General features: G+C 41.4%; 1 protein-coding gene across 1 annotated transcript in view; it reads left to right on the top strand.

Moving 5' to 3' along the window:
* Nucleotides 1-633: 633 nt before the first annotated feature.
* The window catches only part of LOC112646058 (transformation/transcription domain associated protein), a 114,290-nt gene continuing 95,568 nt past the window's right edge, over nt 634-19,355 (top strand). The window contains 12 exon segments of the mRNA XM_035717825.2: nt 634-895; nt 1,880-2,039; nt 2,450-2,499; nt 7,518-7,628; nt 8,635-8,739; nt 9,838-9,921; nt 11,975-12,031; nt 13,740-13,865; nt 15,321-15,398; nt 15,606-15,694; nt 16,560-16,656; nt 18,837-18,975. Coding sequence (XP_035573718.1) covers nt 1,940-2,039; nt 2,450-2,499; nt 7,518-7,628; nt 8,635-8,739; nt 9,838-9,921; nt 11,975-12,031; nt 13,740-13,865; nt 15,321-15,398; nt 15,606-15,694; nt 16,560-16,656; nt 18,837-18,975 — 1,036 coding nt within the window. The 5' untranslated portion in view covers nt 634-895; nt 1,880-1,939.

Genomic DNA, 19,355 nt, shown 5'->3' with positions numbered 1-19,355 from the left:
CTTCCCCAGAGGCGCCCCGGGCCAGCCAGGCACCTCCCGGCCTCCACGCAGGCCCCTGGCTCGCCGAGCCCGGCGCGGAGAACGAAGGTAGCGGCAGCGACAGCGCCCCCTCTGGCCCGGCGGCGCCGCCTCAGGCTCTCGGCGCGGCGCGGCGCTGCGGGGCGCTGCGGGGCGGGGCGGCGGGGCCGTTTGTCCGGGCGCGGGCGCTGCGCCGGCTCCGGCCTTCCCACCTGGGCCGGGACGCGGTGGCCCCTGGAGGCCAGGCCCGGGCCCTCGGCCCCCGGCGTCTTGGAGCCGCTCTCCCACTGACCGGCGTGATGGGCGGTGTTCCCTCCTCAGCGCCCCCCACCCCAGGCCCGGCGGGACGCTGGGCTGGGCCTCCGGGGGCCCCGCGGAGTGGAAGAGTGGATCACTTCGGTTGGGGGGGCGGGTCCAGGCCTTGAAGGAGTTTGGGCACGACCGCGAGGTTCGTAGGCACACGGGGAGGCCCCGACCCTGACTCTTGGGTCCCAGGGGTTGAGGGCCGGGGTGGGGGTGGGGGGCATTCTGTGTTTGGAGGGGGGCGTGTGACCTGAAGGAGGAAGCAGCCGTCGGGTCGTCCGGCGGGCCTGATGGAACCCCTCTTGGGTCTCAGGGCGAGAGGAGTGCGATAGAGCAGCAATCCGGCGTCTCCTCCGTGTTGGAGAAGTGCTTTTGGTGTCTCAGAGAGAGTGGCCCGTGGAGGCTCTGTGGAGTCGGGGTGTCCCCATCACCACTTGGGGCCGAAGAGTGCGCTGCTGGGGAGGGCTTCCGGTACGGAGGGCTTTTGAAAGCCCTGCAGGAGGAAAAGATGAAGTCCTGAAGATGCCTCTTGACGCAGAGTGGAATTAAACGGTTATATACACAAGGAAGATAGGTAAAAGCAAATTCAGTGGGTTCCCAAGATACTTCTGTGAGTGGTCCTAAAACAAACCGGGTCTCCCTCTATATATAATGTGTCAGTCAGCCTGGAGAGGTAGTTCTTGAAGTGTGATGGCCAACAACTTGGAACATTCATTCAGAGAAGCATTTTCTAAGTTCCTGCTTTTGTGCAAGCAAAACTTAACTGCTTCCTGGGCCCCTCCCTGAACCACCGTCTCTGGGTTGTGGTTGGAGGTCCCACCTTGGGCACCTGATGATCCTTGTGCACACTGAAGCCTGAGAACCAGTCACCCAGGGTAGCGGTTGTCCAATCCAGTCAGCTGCCTGTTTGCTGCTGCTGCTGCTGTTGTTTTTAAATATTTTTAATTTTAATCTCTACACCCAGTGTGGGGCTCAAACTTAGAACCCCAGAGCCTGCAAGAGTTGCATGGTCTACAGGCAGAGCCTGCCAGGCGCCCCTCAGCTACCTGTTTTTAATACAGCCTGTGAACGAAGAATGGTTTTTAAGTTTTTAAGTGGTTGAGAAAACGTCAAAAGAAGAGTAATGTTTCGTGATGTTTGAGAATTATGTGAAATTCAAATGTAAGTGTCCATAAATTAAAATTTTATAGGTCACAGCCATGCTCTTTCATGTATGTGTGTCCATGCTATTTTCTGGCTGCAACAGAGCTAAGTAGTTGTGGTAGAGACCACAAAGGCTGAAATATTTATTGTGTCTGGTTTACAGAGTTTGCCCATCCCACAGTCTAGGGAAAGAAGGATATACAGTAAGGGGAGGGGGGCGCCTTTGATTATAAAAATCATGTTTAGAAATTAATAGGTAAAATGGATGTAAGTTTACTTTCAAAAAAGCAGAGGGAATAGTATTGTGGGCATTTAAAAAGTATTTTGCTTAATATAGTCATTTAGGTAAGATTTTCATAGAGACTGTGAAGCTGTGCCTTCAGTAAGTTGGCTAACCTTACGCTCCTTTTCATAGGCTGGGTGAACTCATGGACCTGATGCTTTTCTCTTGAGAAAGAAACCACTCAAAAGAAAAATGGCATTTGTTGCAACACAGGGGGCCACAGTGGTTGACCAAACCACGCTGATGAAAAAATACCTTCAGTTTGTGGCAGCTCTCACTGATGTAAATACACGTGAGTTGATCCTTTTTGTCATTAAAAAATGTGTTATCGTGGTTCATCTGTCTCAGTTCAGATGGTGTGCACGTTGAGAATAAAGAGTAATGTTGGCTTGTATCCTAATTTTCCTATTCTCTGCCTTGTGGAGAAGCAAAGTGATGAGCATTATTGGCTAGAGCCCCAAAGAGGCACATGTGTGTATGTGTGTGTATGTATGTGTGTCTGTATCCTTGTCTGTGCATGCACATGTATGTCTGGGAGTACGAATGTGTCTGACTGATTATAGGGAACTAGTCTATGTGCCTTCTGTTGGACGATGACAGTCAAACTGATAAGATCTGATTGCTTCTCTTAAACATTAAATAATTTTATGAAGATCCTTGACATAATTTAAATTACCTGATAACTTGTTTTGTCATTTACAGCTGATGAAACAAAGTTAAAAATGATGCAAGAAGTTAGTGAAAATTTTGAGGTATGAACTTACTATATATTTTTTTGTTGTGAGGTAAATATTCACATGTGCTTCCCAATTGCTTCTCTGTTAATCTTAGTAGTGAATCAAAAACCATTCTCTCTGTTAATGTGATTTATTGTATTTCACAACTGATATGAGATGTGTGCACGGTATTGTCCAACTATTTTTTTTTTAAGATTTTATTTATTTATTATGAGAGACACAGAGAGCGGCAGAGACACAGGCAGAGGGAGAAGCAGGCTCCATGCAGGGAGCCTGATGCAGGGCCCCAATCCTGGGACTCCAGGATCACAGACGCTTAACCACTGAGCCACCCAGGTGCCCCTGTCCTTACACTAGTGACCGTGAACCTCAAGTATCATTGAGGGATGTTGCTTTGGTTTTGGTGGTTAAACCTTTTTCAGTTTTGAGGCATATACTTTCAGGATGCAGCCAGACTGAAGTTGTGGATTCATTACTTTCACATAATAAATGTGTACCACTGGGTACAGAGAGCAGGACATCACTGTGGCTCTGTTACTTAGCAATTGCATGATCTTGAGCATTTTCTCTCTTCTGAGCCTCACGATCCACAATTTCCTGGTATCCCATGGGTCCCTGGGCTCTGTTCACTTTTCTTTGGTCTTCTCTTTGTTCTTTAGATTGGATGATTTCTGTTCTCTGCCTTCAGGTTCATTGACTGTTTCTCTGTCCTCTCCAGTTGGCCAGGAGGTTTTAAAGTTTCAGTTTATTTTTTATAAAATTTTTTTTATTTTAGTTTTTGTACTTTCAGTTTTGGCATTTCTGTTTGGTTCTTCTTTCGATTTCACTACTTCACAGAGATTATCATCACATACCAACATCATTTTGTTGTTGTTATTCTTAGACCATTTTATAACGACTGCATTAAAGTCTTTGCTAAATGCAACATTTGGGCTAGATGAGGGTTAATTACTGACTCTTGGTCACATGATCCTGCTTCTTGCATTGTCTAGTAGTTTTTGACAGTATGCCGAATACTGTATATGAGGCCAGGGGACTCTAGATTGCTACCTCCCTCTGAAGAGTCCTGATATTTTGATTGTGGTAGGCAGTTAACTGGTTGATCTCGAACATACATGGGCTTGGTTTTATGCTGGGGCACAGAGGATCATGGGAAGGCTAAGGTATTCCTTGGGTCTCTAACCTGGCGGGATTCACCCTTCAAACCCTGGCTTCCCATGGGTATCATCAGAGGTTGATTTTAGGCTTGGCTTGTTTTAGAGGCCTAGAATAGGCCTTACTCGAGGGCATGGTCCTTTCTCAGCTGGATGTCTGGGGTGTTAAAGAGGTGTTACTGAAAGTGCACTGTGCTTAGGCTGGAACCCCAGCATCCTCCAACATTGTTAAATCTCTGATACCTCTTCGTCTCTCAGTCCCAAAGCTGTCCCTGTCCGGTAAGCTCCAGGTGGTCTTTCCCCCTCTAATATGTGCAGTCCAGCCCTCTGTCAAGGTCTCAGAGACTCAGAGAAGACCATGCCCTGTAGTTCCTGTTTCTCTGGAGCTCTGCTTTGCAGATTCCGGCCACTTGAACTGTTTGGAACTCTGGTGTTTGCTGCTCAGCTCAGCAGGTCCATCCTGCTGACCTTGGGTGTCAGCCTGCCACACACCAGTCAGGACATCTGTACCCAGGCAGAGAGCCACGGTGATCATATAATGTCCCCTGCTCCCGGAGATTGTGGTCTTGCACTGCCTCTTCTCCAGTACCTGAAAACCATTCTCTGGTTTCTTGTCCAACTTTATGGTTAGTTTTGTGCTATTAGTTTCATGGGCAGGAGAGAAGATTTTATTTATTTATTTTTTATTATCTTTAATGTGAGGATAATAAAATATTTTTAAGAGAGTTAATGTGATTAAGAAAAACAGATAAAATGTTTTCAGCTTCAGGCATGGCCATTTGGACTACAAAGGATCAAATAAATGCTGGTGCAGGAATGAATCAGTGCCCTTCTCTGGAGCACTGGGTAGTATTTCCGTTTGGTGGTTTTATTTTAAGTAGATGTTTTTTAGGACTTGTTGCGTTGAACTGAGCTGGGAAAATAAATCCTGAGATATTTAGAGATTGAGCTAAAGAGCTTTCTCTTTTGCCCAAGCTGCTAACGCAAGCTGTTAAAAAAAAAAAAAAAAAAAGGTAAAGAAAACCCAAAAAATGAAAAAAAGGAGGTGGGAGGTAGAACATGATTGGCTTGTGTTCTGCGTTTTTGGAAGAACTGATAAGTGAGAACCAGAGCCCCAGCGTTTGAAAGGATGCAGTCCGTCCTGGAGGAGCTGGCAAACCTTGAGAAACAAGCACGTATGTCAGGCGTCTGAGTGCGGGCCTGGATCAAGTGTCCGACCTTTTCTCTCCTGTTTCCTGTCTGCCAGTTAGCAAGTTAATTTCTGACTTTGGTCACAGTCACATTGATCAGACTCCCAGAACTAAAGTCAGTGGAGCAATGTACTTGGGCTTTTGAAAATCATGACTTTGGAAATCCGTAGGATATAAACATTTGCCTTAAATGAAATTCAGATGACTAAGGCCTTCAAAGAATCAAATACTAGAATGACCATCAGTAGGTAATTCTAAGTTAGCACCACTACCACCCCAGAAAAATACCAGAATGAGGGGACTGAAATTAAAAAAATAAAATAAAATAAAATAAAAGCCAGTGCTTACAGGAGTCTTAGAAACACATTTCACTAAGCACTTAGGAATAAAATTGTGGGCCAAGTAAATGTCCTGTGGGCCATCTTTCAAGATAGGAGCTAAAGAAACCTCCAAGTTAGAACTCCTGTGACAAATTCATGTGGATCAAAAAGCTGGGAGCTGAGTTGAAATCCTGGCAGAATAACCAGGCAGCTTGTGAATGAATCTTTTTTATCAGAGGAATCTGAAACTCCTGTTTTGAAAATTTGGAAGCCGCAATCAAATGGGCCTCTGTGCAGATGAGCTTAACTTCTTGGTAACTTTGATAATGATACAATGGGAATTTTCTTCCTTGAGTTTTTGAATATGGATATTTTGTAAAAAGTCTTAAGCTTTGGGGACGAAAGTTGAAATACACACACACACACAGGCTCCTGTTCCCAGTGAATTCATACACCCTACTTGGGGAGAGGCTGGGGGCTGCCGGAGGACTTCTCCCATGGTGTTCTGTGCGAATGGAGCCCTGGGTGGGTCCTGGGAGCCTGGTGCTCAGGCACACGTTCCAGGAATCACACTATTTTCTTTCCTGGCTCCTGTGGCAACCCTTTTCTGGTTTTCACCTGTTTCTCTCTCTTCCTTCATAGACTCCTCTTCCAGGATTACCTTATAATGGTAGACAACCCCACATCTTTATCTGTACCCCCAGTGAGCGTCTGGACTGTCAGACGCTTGTATTTAATTAACTGCCCATATGTGTCCTCTCAAGGACTTGTCAGGCTAGCGATAGTAACAGTTGAACCCCTTGCTCTTATGCTCCCACCTTCTGCCATGCTCAACTAGTTTTAGTGCCTTCACATCCATACTTTTTTTTTTTTTACATCCATACTTTCTTATAATTTTCTGCCTTTGCAATGGCTTTCCTTAGAACCTTCTTCATTTCCACTTTTTTCATGAGGTTAACTCCTGCTGGACTTCTAGGTCGTAGTGTAAACTTCGCTGCTTGAGGAAGGGGTTCTGTGTCCTTGGTTCCATCCAGTACATTGTGGTCTCTTAGTTGCCAGTGCTTCTTCTATTATAATTCTGTACTGTTCTTTTTATCTGTATTCCCAGCATATGACTGCCTCCCGCATCTCTGAGGGCATAAATAGTATCTACTTTCTTCCTTTTTATGTTTTTTTTAAAAAAGATTTATTTATATGTTTTTAGAGAAAGTGCACGTGTGCAAACATTGGGGGGGTCGGGGAGCAGAGGAAGAGTGAGATTCCCAGGCAACTCCCCATTGAGCACAGAGCCCAATGGATGGCTCCATCTCATGACCCGGAGATCATGACCCGTGCGAAAACCAAGAATTGGACGCTCAACCAACTGAGCCACCTGCACATCCCTCCACTTTCTTCATTTTATCTCCATCGAGCACATGATAGAGCCTCACTGAATGAGCAAGTGAGGCCTTAATGGGGAAAGGACCAGGCTGTTAGAGACACTTAATTTGGAAACACTTCTCAAGCTTTTGAAACAATATTCAGCAAGCTTTATAACCTCTCTGAGCCTCTTTATCAATGAAATGGAGATAATACTTACCTTAGGTTTGTGAGGACTGAGTGAAAAAGAGTAAAAATACACAGGACGGCAGTTAGCACACAGGTGATCTGGTAATATTGCCAGACGACAATGAGCATTTACCTTAGAGCATTTGCTGTGTCTTAAATTAACTCATGTAATCTTCATGTGATTACCTAAGACAGTAAATAATATGATACTCAACAGAGGGGACACTGAGGCACAGAGGCTAGGTAACTGCCAGAGGTTCCCACTTTCTAAATGGGATCCAGAAACTGCTCTAGGAGCCATTTTATGTCACTGTCTCCAGACTATGGGGTCATTTCCAATTCTCCTTTTAAAGTCAGTGCTGGGAGAAATAATGGATTAGGTTAGATTATAATCTGATGAATATAGATTTGACAACTCAGCTTTTCAGATTAGAAAAAGGTACCAGTTTGTTTAGGCTCTTTTTCATTTTCCACTTGAAGAGACTATGATCTAGAAGCTAAATGTCTTTTCAGAGATCTCACGCTTAAGATGTGGTAGAGCCAGCCTCTAAAAGAGGCTCCAGATTCCACATTTTCCACAGCATTAGTATTTCTACTTTTAACATTTAACAGTTTTAACATTCATTTTGCATCTTAAATTGGATTTCAGGAGCAATGATCATTTTAATTAAAACTGTGTTGTAACTGAAATGTCTAAAAGTATTAAAAATTGTTGGCTTCACTACAATGTTTTGTATTTTCTTGAGGTTATAATATGTGAATTTGAAATGAAAATGTGTACACAAACTTAATGGCGTTTTCTTTTATTTTTGCACAATTAGAATGTAACCTCATCTCCACAATATTCTACATTCCTGGAACATATCATCCCTCGATTTCTCACATTTCTTCAAGATGGAGAAGTTCAGTTTCTCCAGGAGAAACCAGCCCAGGTAATCCATTGAGGAACATCAGTGGTGATGGAGGTGGGGGGAGGGGGGAATGTCATGCTGTAAGATTGTAAACTTTTTATGAATTTAAACAACTGAGAAAAGGTGGGGCTCCACTTCAAAATAAGAGTGTTTTTGTCACATAAGGATGACCTTGTCCCCAGCCATGCCTCCTCAGTTAAATTTGGTTTTAAGTCGTTCACATTTGCCAACTGGTGACGTGGGTACACTGTTCATTACAGATGAGTTCAAATATCCACAAAAAAGAAGGAATAATCCTTTAATGACCCTCTCCATAGCTACTCCCTGACTCTGCTCTTCTAATTTGAGTTCTCATAACTTCTGACCAGTTTTATCTATACCTCCACCCACTCTGTACACTCCCCTCCTTACCATGATCATTTTAAGCGTCTCCTATAAATGTTTCAGTGTCTCTTAAAAGTAACTCTTTCACTAGCATTATGGTAATTTTTAAAGTTACTGCCAAACAAAGTATTTTTATGTTGTATCAGTTGAAAGTCTAGATGCTTGACCTACCTTTCAGTTGTGGGCTCCATGGACCAAATCCTGAAAACTTGGTCAGCTTGTGATGTAATCATTCCTTGGGCCCAAGAGAATCAGGAGAGAGGATTGTAGGAACCAAACCCATGATGGAGGGAGATCCCAAACCAGGTTCAGTTTGTGTTGTGCTCTTTCATGCAAAATCCATCCCGACATTCACACACTGGTACCCTTCTGCTGGAAATAATGGTTTCATTGTGAAAGAGGGAAAGTTTGGCTTGGTAGGTTTGGTGCACAACTGTAGGGGTCTTGAAAGTAATGGTTTGTGGTACGTACTTAGGATAACATTTAAGTAATTCACAGGACCGTTTCTGAAATGGGGTCCATCTTGTCATTTGATGGTTCCCCGTGCTGGGTGCAGATAACTGTGTAACTTACGGAGTGTGAAAGAATTACTTTGGGATTCTTGAAGGATTTGATTTTTACATTTTTAATTTTTCCTCACCAGCAACTGCGGAAACTAGTACTTGAAATAATTCACAGAATACCAACCAACGAGCATCTTCGTCCTCATACAAAAAATGTTCTGTCTGTGATGTTTCGCTTCTTAGAGGTAATCTTTGAGAATTCTTGTTATTTAACCATTTCTAGGTTGTCAGTGGTTTTCTTACTGTAGAATCTAGTACTGCACAACTGCTTCCCTTTCACTAAAGCTCTGATTCACATGAGTAAAAATTTTCTTAATGTCCATTTTCCACCATTTCGCCCACCAAATTACTAATAAATATTATTATTGAAGATTTTTTTTTTTTTTTTTTTTTTTTTGAGTCAGCAGGGAATTGACTAGACACAGTGGAAATCTTTAGAAAGGGTTGGGTCAAAAAAAGAAAGAAAGGGTTGGGTCGACAGACTCGAGTGCAGGGCTCTTTGGCTTTGTGCTACTTCAAGCACAGTAAATACTCAAAAGAGTTTCTCAAATTCTTCAGGTGAATTTATTTGGTACCTGTTATATTTGCCTCTAAAATTGTTTTCTTACTGTTCTTAGCCTTGATATGTGTAGAATTCTGTTGTTTCTGGGCCCCTTGAAAAGATGAGCTTTATAGGGGATAGAGTTGGATTCAGATCCTAGCTCTGCCATGTGTTAGGTGTATCATGTTAGCCATGTGGCTTACTTTCTTTTAGCTTTAGCTCCCCTAGGTAAGATGTGGCTCACACCCCATTCAGAGAGTGTAAAGTGTTTATCAGATGGTCCAATGAAAACATAGTGGGTTTTTTAATTTTTTTATTTTTTTTTTATTTGAGAGAGAAAGCATGAGCAAGAATTGGGAGAAGGAGAAGCAGACTCTCCACTGAGCAGAGAGCCCAACATGGGGCTTGACCCCAGGATCATGACCAAGCTGAAGGCAGATGTTTAAGTATCATTTGGACCATTAAGACCTTTGTTCATGGTGTGACTTGTCTTAAGTGCCAGTTACTCATCTGTCAGAGTGTTATTCTCCAGAGCTTACTGGGCGGCATACCCTTTAGATGGTCCACCAAAGACCTCAAAAGCTTCTTATCTGAGACAACTATTCTGTGTTCTCTGTTCAATAAGTCAAATCTGAGTTAGCTGATGTAGGGTGTGTATACAGAAAAATGCTTAGCGAATGGTCAGTAATCTTTAGATTAAAATAACCTCAGAAGTATAACTTAAAAAACATTTTTTTTTTAGACGGAAAATGAAGAGAATGTTCTTATTTGTCTAAGAATAATCATTGAGCTACACAAACAGTTCAGGCCGCCTATCACACAAGAAGTAAGTGCTTATCCTGATTACGTTTATAAAAGTGTGTCAGTAGGTTTTTTTTCCACCATGTGATTTATTTATTCTCTTAGAATTGACAGGACACATGCTACTTTCAAGAAAAGGATAGCCTAAGTTTGGGGGAAATTCTTTATGGGTTTCTTTTTTTTTTTTTTTTTAAAGATTTTATTTATTTATTCATGATAGTCACAGAGAGAGAGAGAGAGAGAGAGAGAGAGAGAGGCAGAGACACAGGCAGAGAGAGAAGCGGGCTCCATGCAGGGAGCCCGATGTGGGATTCGATCCCGGGTCTCCAGGATCGCGCCCTGGGCCAAAGGCAGGCGCCAAACCACTGCGCCACCCAGGGATCCCTCTTTATGGGTTTCATAGTGACTTTTTTCTTGTCAATGTTTACATAAATATTTGGGTGAATTTGTACATTCATTGAAATTTAGTAAACTACCAAACTGGCAGAGCTTTGTGGGTAATTCTGGTATTTACAGGCCTGGTATGCTAGAAGGCTCCAGTCATTTTATGCTCTGCAGGGGTTTAAGATGTGGGTTCTGAAGTCTAGTGGGATCATCTAAAGGGCATACCAGTTCTGAAGTCAGAACTGGATTGGAATCTCAGCTCTGTAGTTAGTAGGTATCGACATTGGTAAGGTTTTAGCCTTTTGGAGCCTTTTCCATAAAATGATACTCACAGGACATATCCTCAAAAGGTATCTTGAGGAATTAAATTTTTTTTTTAAACACATATAATCTGTATATTCTGGCAAACATACCCCCTCCCTGAGATGCCTTCTTTTTTATACTGACTCTTTATTGGTTCAAATTATATGTGGAAGAGTTCATAGAGGGCAGTAATAGCTTTTGTATAACAAGAGTGGAAAGTTCGTCAAAACTCAGGTCTTCATTAAGGAAGTCATATAGGAATAAAATATAAATGTAATGAGTGTGGGAAAACCTTTGATTCTAGGTCCTATTTTATGTGACACCAGAGAACTTAGAACCAGTTAAGTATGTAGGGATGCAGTAAAAAGGGAAACATGAAGATTTCCCATTTGGAGTCAGGATCCTTTAGTTGATTTTGAGCGTATCAGGAATAAACCCCATGCTTTTCTGACTGCACTTTGATTTTCCGTCTGGAAATGCCACTCAGGAGTTTTTGGTTGAAGTTTTAAAGATGGATGAGAAGGCCTTACCACCCTGAGATTTTTGAAGAATTAAATATAGAGTGATTGGTACCCACATAGTAAGCACTGAATATGCTGTGTTAGCTGTAATTACAGTTTTCTTCTGTTGTGAACCTTACTAAGTGCCTATTGTCGATTATTTTGAAATTAAAAGAATAAAGATGAAGTAGAATTCCCATTACCTGAAGAAAACTGTTTAATGTCTTGATTTTTGTTCCTTTTCCTATCTTAGGTATATTTGCTACATAAATTTGATAATATTGCATTTGACATTTTATGTCTTGTTTCCCTTCACATTGTATAAGAGTATTTTCCAATCATAAAAAGTTCCTTATAAAGGAAGTTTTTCATGGGTGCCTAATAGTCTTTCTTATGATGCCCTTGTGTTTGGATATTTAAGGTATTTCAAAATTTTTATTTTAGGACTTTGCTGAGTGTCTTGTTGACAGTTCAGATTATTTCATGGACTGGGTTTGTAATAGTAGGATTATCAAGTCAGAAGTGTTAATGCTTTAATGCTTCTGAAATTGTTAAGGCGATTTCCAGAAAGGTTTGAGCACTTGACACTTCCCCTGGTAGTATGGGAGAGTCTCTCTCCTGTTGGACTCTATCTTGCAGGGTGTAGCAGTACTTTTTGAAAGGCAAGAAGTGGCATTTATTTTAATTTTCATTCCTTTGCCCTTCCTGAATTAGAAACTTATTTCCTTTGTGTTTCTTTTTTGGCTTGTCTGTATTTTGAGTCTGACATTTTTCCTGCCAGTTTTATGAGTTCTAACATGTTAATACTATTAATGTTTTTGCTACCCACTATGAGCGTTTTCTGTTGATAAATATCTTCCTTACACTCTCTTTTTAAAATTTTATTTTTAGATACATCATTTTTTGGATTTTGTGAAACAGATTTACAAGGAGCTTCCAAAAGTAGTGGTATGTTTTTAATATTGACTTTCTTACTTATATTCATTTATTTCCTCATTCCAAAGGGAATTTGGAATATTTGGGTTGAAAGAGTAACCGAGGGGAATGCTGATTTTAGAATGAGGAGTAGTTAGTGGTGGTCAAAATGTAGGTTAATACATCAGCATTTAAAAGAATTCTCTTGCTTTCACTGTTTAAATACATTATTTTTGACATAAAAGCAATAATATATTTTTATTGTAGAAATTTGCGACAAAACCAAGGCAAATTTGTAAGCAATCATTGATGTTGAAGTTTTGTTTTTTCACATTTTTCATGTTTTTTAAAGATGGTTGTATTCCTGTTGTGAAGCCTTTTTCGGGAAGTGGTGTACACTTTCAGCCTCCTTTTCAGTATCCTTAAAATTCTTTCCAATGTTCAAAGAAGTCTTTCTAACTGGCGTCAGAAGTGTGGGGACGGACATGGTGTGCCTGAGGGTGTGCTCCTCCCCACCTTACTCTGGCTTGCAACAACCAGTTTGGAACATCCTCCGGAACATTTCTGTTGGGGGTCCTAGTTCTTAGTGGCCCCATAACTTCCTGTCCTATGCATGTACCTGGACTGTCTCCGTGGTGCTGCTTTTCCAGATTTTCAGCTCCTGTCATAAGTAATGGTAAAAATCATTGTGCGTAAATCTCTTCGTAAGTCAAGAGTTTTCTAAAGATTTTTTTTTTAATTTAAAAACAATTTTTAAAAAATTAATGAAGTAAAATGGACTCCTTTGGTATTTTAAGGATTTTTTTTAATTAATTAATTATTATTTATTTATGACAGTCACACACACACACAGAGAGAGAGAGAGAGGCAGAGACACAGGCAGAGGGAGAAGCAGGCTCCATGCACCGGGAGCCTGACGTGGGACTCGATCCCGGGTCTCCAGGATCGCGCCCTGGGCCAAAGGCAGGCGCCAAACCACTGCGCCACTCAGGGATCCCCTTAAGGATTTTTTTTAAAGACTTTATTTATTTATTCATGAAAGACACACAGAGGCAGAGACATAGGTAGAGGGAGAAGCAGGCTCCCCTGTGCGGAGCCTGATGCGAGACTCAATCCCAGGACCCTGATATCATGCCCTGAGCCAAAGGCAGACATTCAATCACTGAGCCACCCAGGTGCCCCTGTTTTAAGGATTTTAACTTAAGAATGTGTAAAACTTAATTGAGTTCTGGGTTGCCAAGTCCTGTCAGCCTGTCATTTCAGCCAGAAAAGCTGCTGTTTGTCAGAAGCTGTTTTATTTAACATAAAGTCCAAATTACATTTAGAACTGAGGATGGCAATGAGGCCCTGGCTTTTAAAAATGTCTGTGCTTTGTTGTGGTTCCTGTCTTTGTTCTCTGAAGGAGACTTTGGAAAGTGGACTCAGTGGGGCCTAGCTTCTGGGTTCCTACCACTAGAGGCATGGGCTACATGAGGTAGTAATGTAGCATGTCGTGCATTACGTCTATCACCAGCTGGGAACAAAGGTAGAAAATACTTGGGCAAGTTTTCGTTTTCCATTGTTGGGGTAGAGAATATTGTCACTGCCGTGTTACCTTCACCCATAGAGGACTCAAAGTTATGGCATCTGTGTGACAGAGACGGGTATAACGTTGGATTTCTTCCAGCACAGGTTGGGTGTGTTTCATTGAGAAATATTGTGTCTGACATGAGGAAGAATGACTTCCACTCTTTTTATGCAGAACCGCTACTTTGAGAACCCTCAGGTGATCCCTGAGAACACAGTCCCTCCCCCGGAAATGGTTGGTATGATCACAACAATTGCTGTGAAAGTCAATCCAGAGCGTGAGGACAGTGAGACGAGAACAGTAAGTTTTTTTCAGTTGTTTTGCTTTGTTTTTATTCCTGTCTTCTGTACTGGGTAGAGGAAAATAATGAGATACGGACTTTTTATGTATATTTTTTAGTATATTGTGGGTTTTTTTTCTCTAAACAGTTGGGGCATTTAAGATAACATAAATGTGTGTGCCTGAGAAAGCTTCACTGATTCTTAATGCAACCCTGAAGTGCTGAACGGAAACTAGTGGAAATCCAAAATCACCTATTGGAAAGACAGCTGCCCAGCCGAGGGGATCGCTGCTCCATCCTTAGCCCTGACATTAACAAAGTCCCTTTAAAGCTACATATATTTAAGAAAAAAAAGTTGATTTTAAAAAATGAAAAAAAATAAAGCTACATATATAAATTTCTACCTCGGTACCTGAGAGTGTGGGCTCTGGGGACAGAAGCTTGGGGACCATGTTCCAGCACCACCATTGGGCTTTTTGACTGTTGCAAAGCATATAACATTTGTTCTAGCTTAATTTTCTCTCTCATTATCTGAGAGCCCTGTCATGTGGAATTTTGTGAAGGTCATACTGGTGTTGTCTGCAGGTAATACATTGTATTGGATGTATATGGTACACAGGTAACCTGTACTGAGCAATTACGAGGCCTGTTTTCAGGATTGAGTTAAGAATATCATCTATATTTGTTTTATAATTTTGCAGAATGTTTTGATTTGTGCTAGGGTAAACAAGAAACTGCATTTTGAAGCTTTCATTCCTTTTCTCTTCTGGAACCAGAAACTCATTTTCAGTTTCAGTCATTCTTTTCTTTTTTGTCTGCCCCTGCCCATTGTCCTGACATTTTCTGAGTCTGACATTTTGCTTACCTGCGCTGGGAGTTCTTATGTCAACATTAAAACTATTAAATTTTTTAAAATATCATAAACATTCTGTGTTTAGAAGTATATTTGAAACTAGGTAAATTTGTACTTTCTGATGTTGTTCTTTTGAATCAATTAATAGATACTAATTTAAAATTTCTTCAAGTGGGGATCCCTGGCTTGGCACCTGCCTTTGGCCCGGGGGGTGATCCTGGAGTCCCGGGATCGAGTCCCATGTCGGGCTCCCTGCATGGAGCCTGCTTCTCCCTCTGCCTGTGTCTCTGCCTCTCTCTCTCTGTGTCTCTCATGAATAAATAAATAAAATCTAAATAAATAAATAAAAATAAAATTTCTTCAAGTGATTTGAATGTCTAAGTTTTGACAAATTTTTCTGATGTTTTTACAACATCAGAAAATAGACAAACCAAAGGAAATAGACAAACCTTTATATTAAATGATAGTTCTTTGTGCTTTGTTTTCAAAATAGTTTGGCTCTTTCACCACAGGTATTTACAAAGATGTGGCAATTCTTTCCATTTTGCTGGGGTGAGGCTAGTAGCAGGCTCTTTTAAGTGCCATAGTGATAACCGTGGTCCTGCTTGCTTCTCTCTTACAGCATTCCATCATTCCAAGAGGATCTCTTTCTCTAAAAGTGTTGGCAGAATTGCCCATTATTGTTGTTCTAATGTATCAGGTATGCACATTGCTTATTAGTTTCTTGGGTTTGGGGATTCTTATTTTATGACAAAGTTCATATCTAATTTTCTGTGGCAAATGGAAGATGCGTGTGATGTACACATGCTGACTAATGTAATGAATCTTAGGGGTTTTTTGGTATGCCAAATTATTTTGCTGTAGCCTAGTGTAAGAGCATGAAAATCTGCTGTGTTTGCTTTTTTAGCTCTACAAACTGAACATCCACAATGTTGTGGCTGAGTTTGTGCCCTTGATCATGAATACCATTGCAATTCAGGTGTCTGCACAAGCCAGGTGAGATTTCTGTGGACAGCAACATGGCTGACTGCCACGGTTCTTTAATTCCAAATAAAAATATACTTGCTGTCATCTTTTGTAAGACATGGAAATTCTGGGTGATAACATTTTGGTCAGATGATACGCATTTTTGACTTTTTGAGCTTACATTTGAATAATGATGTGAATAGTTTTAGTTTCTTATTTTGAAAAGATGAGCTAATATTTTGGGTTTTTGTGTCTTGTGAATTTAGAACTATCATTAGGTGTTACTGTGCTCACTCCCAGCTGTGGGATAGACAAGCCTTGCCACCTTCAAGCCCAGTTCTTGCTGTGCCTTTCAGCATGACTGCTAAAATGTTCTCTACCCCTTGTTCCCCCTCACCAATCATTCAACGTGTGAACTGTACATATTTATCTTTGGAAGCCCCAGTGAGGCTTCTTCTCAAACTTACGAGCATCCTCTTGAGGCCTTTGTCACTCACTCTCTTGACTGCTGCCCATCTGGCTTTGGGTCATTGGAGGGGGGATCTGAGGGTGAATCAGCCGTAACAATCCCTGGTGGCCCTAACTGGGGTCTTTCATGGAGCAGACAGTCCCTGATAGAGTCTGCTGGCCGAGTGGGTCAGCCTGGCATTGGCTCTGGGATGCACATTGCAGCTGCTCTGGAATGGTTTCGAGAGCCGCTTGCTTTATGCCTTTAAACCCTTTGCATTATTTGGAACTGCACACAAATGTAGAATGTTTACAGTTGGTGCTGTGTTATGATCTGTGTAGAAATCATGCTTTTAGGACTTAGTCATTATTATAGGCTTTGATTAAATCTAACACCACCTAAAGAGTTAAGAGCTAATACTGTAAATTCTATTCACTTCTCATTTAGGCAACACAAGCTTTACAACAAGGAGTTGTATGCTGACTTTATTGCTGCTCAGATTAAAACATTGTCATTTTTAGCTTATATTATCCGAATTTATCAGGTAAGTTCATTAACTTTTAAGTCAAGTGTACTGAGATATAATTTACATGCAATAAAATACACCTTTTGCAGATACACAGTTCTGCAAATTGACAGATGCATACAGTTAGTAAACCCCACCCCCACCCCCCAAACGTAGAATCTTTCAAAGTTCCTTTTACACGTTCATAGTCCATTTTCTCCCCAGTCCCTGGCAAACACTGACTTGCTTTGTGGCACCTAGTTTTGCGTTTTCCAGATGTCAAAAAAATGACTTGGGTAATGTATATAACCTTTTGAGTATCACTTTCACTTAGCAGTAGCACTGAAATTTATTCTTGTTATTTTATTTTTATTGGGGTTAGTTGTCTTGGTCTGTCTAGGCTTCCTAACAAAATGGCATAGACTAGATGGCTCAAACAACAAAAATTTATTTGCTCACAGTTCTGGAAGTTGGGAGGGCCAATATCAAGGTCCCTTCAGGGTTCAGGTTCTGGCAAGGACTCTCCTGTGTTGCTAGTAGCCGCCTTCTTTCTGTGTCCTCACATGGGGACGGGTGAGTGGGGACGGGTGAGAGATGGCTGGTTCTCTTCTGAGGCCACAGTCCCATCGGATTAGGGCCCTGTACTTAAGACCTCATTTGACCTTAATTATCTCTGGTTTCTCGGTGCAGTCACAGTAGGGCTGAGGACCTCAACATGAATTTGAGGGGGCAGCATCATCTGAAGCTGCAGTACTGACCTGTATGGGTGTGCTATGCTAGGTGTAGCCACTCTCACCAGTTGCTGAGCATCTGAGTTGTTTCTAATTTTTTTAAAGCAGCTTTATCAGGATATAATTTACATATAAAATTCACTCTTTAAAAAAATAAAATAAAATTCACTCTTTTAAAAGTATTCAGTAAGTGGGTTTTAGTTTATTTACAGCCTTGTACCACTATCCCCACCATCCCATTTTAGTACTGTTTCTTCACCCTGAAAAGTCTTCTTGGCAAAAAAAAAAAAAAAAAAAGTCTTCCTGGCCCTGGTTGGCAGTGCCATTCAGTTTCCTATGGCCCTCAGCTCCTGGCAACCAGCGATGTCCCTTCTGTCTTGGATCCGCTGATTGCGTTTCTGGCCATTGTTAATGAGTCCATCATAAATGGACATGGGCACACAGATACTTGTGTGGGCATGTATGTTGCATTGACTTCTGTGTCAGTGCAATTTTTGAGGAGAGATTGGAACTTTAAAAAAATGGCATAATTCATAAGCCGGTGATAGAGTTTGCAGTGTTCTTCGATAGGCTGGAGGGTGATTTCAGTTCTGTTTTTCCCACTCGTAGTTGTAGTCTGTCTTTATTTCAATCCTGAGAAGAACTTGGAGGAAAGAAATGACCTTATTTCCCATTAGTCATAGAATGTTTTTGTGTAAACTTTTGGTGTAGTTGTGGTTCTCAAGTGTGGGATAAACCTAGTCCTGACCCATTGTATAACAGTGGAATTATATTGCAGTTGTTTTTTTAAGGAAAAAACTTTGTTATTTTCAGGAAAGTAAAAATGAAAACATGTTTGCCAAATTGTTGAGAATAAAAACTATCTTGGAAAGCATTCATAGCTCTTTTTGTCCTTTTTTAAGGGCATTTGTCTAGATAATGATAATTTGCACTGAGAATACGGAACATTTGATTTTGAAAATCTGAATTAGGTACTCTTGGGTATTTTAGCCAGCTTGAGCTACCTTGGTGAATTGCATTGTTACTACTCCTCAGAAGGAAAATGATGAGAGCTTGTTCTTGAGGGAAAGGGGTCTCTGGTGTCATTCACAACATATGTTAACGGGATGACAGAGTAGATTATGTTCTTTTTTTTTTGTAGATTATGTCCTATGAAATTTTCAATATTCCCCCTCCTTCCCACCAATAAGGAAGTGATTCGTATTCATTGTTAAAAGCTGGGAAAACAGAAAAATACAAAGAAGTCATCCATAATCCCATCGTGTAAAAGAAACTACTAAACACCGCTGTACGTCCTTCCACGGTGGCAGCAAGCACCCAAACTATTAAAACTTTCCAGATGCTGCTTGTTTATGAGGGTGATTACTTCATGAGGGTCCTTTGAGCCACACTTAGTCTTACTGAACTTTTTTGAGTTTATAAAATTGGGGTTTTTCTTACCCATCCCATCTGTGTCAATATTACTTTATTTCCATCCTCGTTTTGCAGGAGTTGGTGACCAAGTACTCTCAGCAGATGGTGAAAGGAATGTTACAGTTACTTTCTAATTGCCCTGCAGAGACTGCACACCTCAGAAAGGAGCTTTTGATTGCTGCAAAGCATATCCTCACCACGGAGCTAAGAAACCGTACGTCCACTTTATCTTGGAATGCTTGCATGGGCCTGTCTGCCTGTGGTACTGTAGGCATCCCCTTGTTGGTCTGAGTCTTTAGTTTGCTTGGGTGTTTTAGGCTCCATGTGTCCTTTTCTTTACCGCTCTCTCAGATTTACGCTTCCTCCTTCTTTCTCTGCCTTGTTGCCTCCGCACTCTCGGTCTGCCTCTCTACTTTGCTTGCCACCAGCATTCTCCCCATGTCTTCCCAACAGTCTCGTGATTAATGTGATCATTTTCTTAGCATAATGGCGCGTCCTCAGCATCTCCTGGTACTTCTCTGCCTTTTGGCTACATACCTTTTGAAACTGCAAGTAGCTGTTTACTCATTAACTCACAGCTAACAGTCTTTAAAA

This window comes from Canis lupus, chromosome 6, assembly GCF_003254725.2.
Source record: "Canis lupus dingo isolate Sandy chromosome 6, ASM325472v2, whole genome shotgun sequence".
Lineage (NCBI taxonomy): Eukaryota > Metazoa > Chordata > Mammalia > Carnivora > Canidae > Canis > Canis lupus.
Note: the sequence above shows the minus strand (reverse complement) of the source record. Positions and strands in the feature narration are given on the sequence as shown.